The 7,420-nt window shown below is 38.8% G+C and overlaps 1 protein-coding gene across 1 annotated transcript; it reads right to left on the bottom strand.

Moving 5' to 3' along the window:
* Positions 1–190: 190 nt before the first annotated feature.
* On the bottom strand, positions 191–6,468 carry sash3 (SAM and SH3 domain containing 3). Its single transcript, XM_020923441.2, has 8 exons — positions 6,183–6,468; positions 4,842–4,937; positions 3,579–3,713; positions 3,174–3,306; positions 2,680–2,831; positions 2,375–2,587; positions 1,402–1,546; positions 191–989 (listed from the first exon to the last, which is right to left on the bottom strand). Exons 1-8 carry the CDS (start codon positions 6,237–6,239, stop codon positions 730–732), a joined length of 1,191 nt encoding a protein of 396 aa, XP_020779100.2. The 5' UTR covers positions 6,240–6,468; the 3' UTR covers positions 191–729.
* Positions 6,469–7,420: the final 952 nt, after the last annotated feature.

Genomic DNA, 7,420 nt, shown 5'->3' with positions numbered 1-7,420 from the left:
TACATGAACAAATGTTTACAAACCAACCGGCGCCAATGATCGCGCCAACTATTGCTGCTTTTATCAGCAGGGGTGGCTTGGTTGTCATGGAGATGCAAATGGTGCAGGTTTATGGTTAATATCTCTGTAATTTCTATCCACACACGTCAGAACACATGAACTAAAGCTGAAATCTTTTCTTCTATTGATATTGACGTACAAATTTCTGAATATTTATTAAAAAATGTCAAGGTAATGTTTCAAAATACAAGAATCCATTGTTAGACATGGTATTTACAGTTGTTTCATCAGCTCCCTCCTGTTGCAAGTTATGACACCAAAATGACACATTACAAACTACAAGACATCTGTTTTTCATTTGTCCTTGCTACATGTTTTACCAACTCTGAACGATAAGATAAACAAAAAAGGTACAATGGTACGGTTTGGCATGACAATACATGCTTTTTTTCAAGCACAACCAGGCCTCTCATAGTCCCAAAATTGTGTTCTTGGGTTTGGTCTGATTTATCCATCCTCTTCTAATACTAACAGGCAAAAACACATATATTTAACTGATAATCAAGTAAAGATGTGGCTCTCTTTTCCAGTTGTACAAGTACAGTGCTACAGAGTCTGTTAACGTTGTACTTTCTAGTCCCATATTTATTTGCGCTAACTTAAAAATGTTAGGCATCAGTTTGTTTTATGGGTTAGAGCCTTTCTTTCACAGTCTATTAAATTCATTAATCAGTTCAGATCTGAGTCTTCATTCAATGTCAGCTCCTCCATCTGTCCCTCTATGCTGGTCTCCTCTTGCACTGTGGGGGCTTCCTGTTCTGGTTCTGGTTCTGGCACATCTTTCTCCTGATCTGTGGAGTTTTCTGTTGTTTCTTCTGGGTTTGTTTTGGGTTTGTCCAAGTTTTCTGAGCTCTCAAAACAACCTGAATCTCTGGGCTCCTTCGTGTCCTTCACAGATTCTTCTTCATCGTCCTCTGATTCTTCATCAGCTACAGGAAACAAAAATGACTGTGTTTATTGAGACAAAGAAGGGAGACCAGACTTACACTAGTCATACACTCATATTACAGACACACACACAGTGTATGGTGTATATATCACACACATTGAATTACAATTGGATTCCCTATCTCACTCAAAGTTGTATTTCAAATTACTCTTGCATATTTGAGTAATCCTATCTTGTCCTGCATTTGAGTGTTGCAAACATTTATTTCTCGCACCCTCCATCTTCCGCACAGCTCAGCACTTACGATTAATGGACCCGTTTCTATTATTAATCAGTTTCAGATCATTCTTTAGAACAATATGTTTTATTTAATAGTCAAATTCTCATATTTTGTCCATCATGTACACATAAAACCTCCTGACACAGAATATGTAACCAGGGGTTGCACTTACAGTCTCTGCAGAGCTCTGTGGCGTTGAGGATCTTGCTGCGCTGCTCTGGGTCAGTTATGTTGAGCTCATTGAGGTGGGACTCTTTCAGACCTGTGAAGTCCTCCAGGCTTTGGAAACCGTGCATGGACAGCAGAGCACTCAGCTCCTGCAGGCACACAACAGTCACGCTGTCATCTCAGTTTATGGGGGAACGAAACATCACATTAAAAGTACAAAAAATCGGCCGATCCACAAACCAAAGCGGGCAATTTCAAAGCTTTCTCTGTCAACACAAATGAACAAAGTTTTTTTGTGTATCATTTTGATCATTTTGAGGGTATGCACACCCAGCATATTAATAATAAAATATAACAAAACACAAAACAAAACAAGACATAACAAAAGAATAGACTAACACACATACAAAAAAGGAAGCCAATATAATGTTTGCACGTGTGTATTACATTTTAGGGCTGTCACATCATATTTACAAAGCAAATAAACACAGGTCAAAGTTATTTTTTCACATTAGCTTTAGAAGGAAAGTAGTTCTATTATTGTCATCTGAAAGGACTTTAAACCATAAGATTAATATGGAAAGTTTGTGGAACTAATCCTGAACAAATAATACTAATGTTGAACATTTATGAATTCTAAGTTTGGGAAATTTCTTGCATCTCCTGTAGAAATTATTCTGTATTGTATCCCTAACCCCGATCATTTTGTTTTGGTCATTTGTTTGAATTAGGAAGGGAAACCAGTAAAAGCATTTTCAACTTCCATGTAATCAGCTTTGGACTGGATCAAATTCTCTATGACATGACAAATTTCGATTGGCTTTACTTTAGGCCTGATTATCAGAAGAATGTTGGAATGTTGAAAAGGTAAATGCAGAATCTATACCATTTTACCTTTCCTTTCAAACTCAATGTGTCCTATCATTTCAACAGAAGAAAAGCATTTATTTTGTAATAGTGAATAATGAGCTTCTCACAGTGAGTCCGATGCTGTCCAGTATTTCTTCCAGACTCCTGGGTTTGGCTTTGCTCTTGGTTTTCCTGCAGTTGCGCTGTCGTCTTTTGGTGGAGGGGCTCTCATCTGGCAGCAGGTTGACGTAGATGAACTTAAAGGATCCCACCTTGTTGTTCAGCTTTCCTGTCCACGTCCCCACTGGAGGCTTCTCTATTATGTGGATTATATCTCCTTTCTGCAAAAGTAAAACACAATGATCAGATATTACAAATAAAAACAAAGTCCACAAACAGAATCTAACAGGATGAAGAATGGACCAAAGCTCACCTGTAATTTGAGTGACTCCATGTCATAGGGGCTTGGGGTGAAGTCAGTGTGCACTACAGCGCGTCCACAGAAAGGCCCATTATAGGAGCTCTCCTCCAGTCTCATACTGTCTCTCTGACTGTAGCCACTGTCCAAGCTCTGCCTGTCACTGTCTATGGGAGGACAGAAATACAAGAAGGATTAAGACATTTTTAGCAATATCCAAAGAGTCTGTAGAGCCTAAAGGGCCCCACCTGATCTATGTTATAATGTTGATTCTTCATCACAAACATACCTGAAGTTGTGTTTTGTTTCATTCACATGTGTTTTCACACAAAGCCTGCATATTTAAGGAAACAAAACACAACTAAAGGTATGTTTTTGGGAGGTAACAGCACTCTGACATGGCTTAAAGCTCACAAGAATCAATTTTGTGTAATACAGGACCTTTAATTGAGATAGAGCCCAAGTATTGGAATGTGAATATCTAAATTGTGATTATTATAAAGACTCACTGGCAGATAACTGCCTGGTGGGGCTGGGTACAGTGTCCTCTGATCCTGTGGAGCACACGGACGTCCTCTGTCCCAAACTCAGATCTGGGACAAAGTCTGGAGAGACGGGGGACAGGTCCTCACAGCTGTCAGCCTGAACAAAACAATATGTGTATCCTCATAACTGATACATACATTAGCCTCCTCCATGAGTCTATACAGTATCCTGAAGAAACAGCATTTTAGTCGAGGCTAAATCGTAACGAAAAGCACAGGAAATATTTTAAATTGCAGTTTCTATGTTTGTCCTCTAGGAAGCGTCAAAGTATCTCTTTTCGAAGCTCGTTTGGTTTTGCATAAACTGTGGGAATGTCTTTACTTTTGGTCTGTTCTTTACAAAGAGCATGTTCATTAATAATTCCTTACTCCTTCCTCTGCCAGGGCCTTCTGCACCATTTTGGACGTTTTGCGGGTCATGGTGCGTGAAATGACGTTGCGCCACTTTTTGCCGAGTTTGATGCTGCTTTTCCCCACATCTTCGACCTGCGCTCCTTCTGCCGACTGGAACAGAAAAAACGCACAAACATTGAGCATCTATGGTTTCAACACAGCCCTGACTGAAAATGTACTTTCTTATTCTTTCGTTTCAGGGTTCTTGTGGTAAAGTGGCACACACATTTCTCATAACCACAAAGTCACGTGCCAGGTGCACAGCGCACATCTGATAGTGCGCACAAGTGAACCTGTAGCACACAGGTGGAAGTGTAGTCTAATGAGAAATATGTGATCATATAGTAGCCAAATGCGAAAGTACATGGCTCTATTCAATGAAAATGTGATTAATAGCATATAGTTAAATGGTTAAAGTTAAATCTATTGTCATATTTTTGAATATGTAAGCAAGAATAAAGACATTTTGCATCTATTCTTGTACTCTGTGTTATAACATTGAAATGCCCCCATTGTGAGACAAATAGAGGTTCTCTTATCTCAAGTATGTAGTATGTAAGTAGTAAATGGCTTAAAATGTTTAAGTAGAAGAAGAACTTAACCACCCAACTAAAGGAAGCATTTATTATCAGGAGTCCATGCCTACTGCAATCAGTGCTTGATCATATCCACACATTATTTATTGATAACTCTGAGCCTGACCAACTCACCAGACTTAGACTGACTTGACTAAGATACTGAGATATTAAAATACTGGCCCCAGAGTATTGAACAGAAATAATTAGAAGAGAGCATACATGGAGCTAAAGAAAGAAATGAAACAAACAAATGCAATACAAATGAATACAATTAAGAGTATTTCTTTCAGTAAATACTCCTCCCTGCTGGTGATTTTGAGTCTTGTGTATTGATTTGTATTTGTATTTGTAATTATTAGCAAACAGCGGCTCTGTGCTTGACTGCCTCACACAGAGGAAGTCCTGTGTCCTGTCCTCTGGCCTCATGCCTGACTTCCTCAGCTTTTTACATATGAAGCTAAAACTTCCACCCCTGTAGAGGAAGTCACACTTCTGTCGATAGACTCATAATGACATGATGTGCAGAGGGGTGGGACATAGAGCACATCTTTTCTGCTACAGACATTATGCCTGCCTTGTAAATAAACTGATGCAACAACAGTAGGAAGTGGCACTTTCAAATACAGAACCAAAAGTTATTCAGGAAGATAATCAAACTCACAGACTCCTCCAAAGTGAATTCTTTGTCCAGAGCAATAGGGGACGTGGGTTTGTGCTTCATAAAATCCTTGAAGCTGTTTGACCTTTGTAACGTGAGCTGAAACAAGAAATACATTTATTAAGGACACATATGACAACATCATTTAACACTGGTACTCCACAAGGTGACTGTAACCAGACCAGATGAAAATGCATGTCCTTCTTTCTCTGATTGCATCAGTGAGGGTCATAAATGCTGCCACAGGTGGGACTCAGATGTACAGCTGCAGTATATAGTAGTTAATAAATATAACATAAGTAATGTATTCCATTTACTTGTCATCATAAAGCAGAGATAAGGTAGGGAGGGAGGTAGATTTTTGTTTCAAAAGTTAAAAGATAGTCGATAGTAAAGTTTTACTTCAGTAATGCTGCATTTATATGTGTTCTTGTTTGGTATGAATAACAGGTATATGGTTTTCAGTTATCTCAAAGGTCAAGCATGAATTGATGTGCATACTGCCAATGTGCCCTTGGTCAAGGTCACTGGCAGGAGCCATGCTTACCATAATCATGTGTATGAGTTAATGACTACAGTATGTCTTTTAAGTGATTTTGCATGTATAGAGAAGCACTATACAAGGAAGTTAAATGTGTGAAAAAAAGAAGAAATGTGTCAAATTTTCCAGCTTTATAAGCAACAGTGGAGTCAAACAAACCTTCAATTTGCAACTGTGTTGCCACTTAAATTTTACAGGACTGCTGCTATCTCACTGTTCTCACTCAAACCACAGGAAACAGGCAGAGCTTGGGCAACTGCTGTCAACCAATTGTTGCACCTTTGCAACTCTTGCCACTGCCTCTGCACTCTTAAAATTATGAAACCCTTGCGAGGGGAACCTATTCTGGCTAATGCTGGTGACTCACAACACAGCACAGAACTCAACTTCGAAAAGCCACAATGATTCAAGTTGAGTCAATCAGGCGCCTGTATTCAGAGATCCTTGTCAAGAGCTGTAGATCTCCAACAAAGGTGAAAGCGTTGGAAATGTACAGATGAAATGTACAAAGAGAAACTGGAAACACAGGGGACAACATGTTCAAGTGTTCAAGTAACTCCAGTAGTATATGAATGTGTACACAAACTGTTATTTTATACAGCATGACTGACTTAAACTCTATATAAATTCTAACCACATCCTGTTTATTGAACCTGCAAGACAACAGCTGCACAACATGTTCACCTTCAGATGCAAGAAAAATACCTTAACAACAAATCACTTTAAATGATTACTGTAATTTTCATTATATTGTCTAGAAGGTATATGTACTTAAAATAAATAAATAAAAAAACACCACTCACCTTTTTCTTTTGCACCTGTTCCTTCTCAGAGGCATTAGAAGGCCTTCTGCGCAGCATCGTTTTGGTCCCTTGTTCTCTGGACCTCAGAAAAGAACCTTCTTTACAAACTCCACTGATACTCAGGCTTGTCTGGTCCCCAACTGTCTTTTTGGTGTGAGAGAGAACAGAGGGCTGCGGCTGGCGACTAAGCAGCCGAAAGAAGAGCAGAAGCTGAGAGGAAGTCACATGGTCTGAGAGACACCAGGGAGGTAGTAACTCTTGTTTTTGGTGGTGCACACTGAGGTAGCATGATGCATGTAAGGGAGTTTTGTCACATGCAGGGCTATATGCAATATGAACAGAAAGTCACATCTGTAGGAGTAACTTTAGACATTGACCTACCTTTTTTCAAGTACTTCCCTCTTGTGTACTAAAAAACTGAATGCTGTACCTACACCAGTGCAAAATAATATTACATACCCTGCATCAATAATTTTGCTAAAGATGTGTTTGCACATCAGACAGGCCTCTTTGTTCACTTTGGCCATTGACACAGTTTGAGATGTTAACATTTCAGCAGATTGACTTTATTTTTTTTTCCCATCCGTTTGTTTTTATACATGTTTTTTATTTGTTTGTTTTAAATTGTGTTTGTTGCACTTTGGTCAACCTGTGTTGTTTTTAAAGTGTGTTATAAAGTTGCTGTAATGATTCATCATATTTATTAAGGAAGCAAAGTAAAAAACGTTAGACACAGACTAACATAGCTGTAGTCATGCAGAGTGGATGAAAACATTGGCGGCAGAGGCAAAAGAGGGAAGTACAGTATAAGCAGCTTGTTATTTTGGTGAGGTAGCTAACCACATGATAAAAGGATGCCCCAGTTTAGTTTCCCGTCAACTGAATAAAGGTTGGCATCAAACTTGACTTGAAAAGACAAAAGCTATAAGTTTGAGAATTTGTTTACACGAATAGTAACCTCAAAACCCACTGACTGCTGCTAATAGCAACTAACCACCTGGAAAGCAGTGATTATTACAGGAAGTATCTGTAAATTTTAGCTTTTGAATATTTAGTAAGATTTCTTGTTTAACTTAATCACAGTTAAACATATGGGCAGGCTGTGCTTGTTTCTAAATTCTGTAAAGGTAGATAATGACAAAAAAAAACTGTAATATGTAGAAGTAGAGCAGTTCACTAAACAGTGATCTCAGACTTTACTTCCCTTTTACTGAAAGGCCTCTTGACCGCACCATCAA

This window comes from Boleophthalmus pectinirostris, unplaced genomic scaffold (genome assembly GCF_026225935.1).
Source record: "Boleophthalmus pectinirostris isolate CB_2022bp ecotype Guang Dong unplaced genomic scaffold, ASM2622593v1 HiC_scaffold_23, whole genome shotgun sequence".
Lineage (NCBI taxonomy): Eukaryota > Metazoa > Chordata > Actinopteri > Gobiiformes > Gobiidae > Boleophthalmus > Boleophthalmus pectinirostris.
The sequence above is the reverse complement of the archived record's forward strand: the minus strand, read 5'-3'. Positions and strand labels throughout refer to the sequence as shown.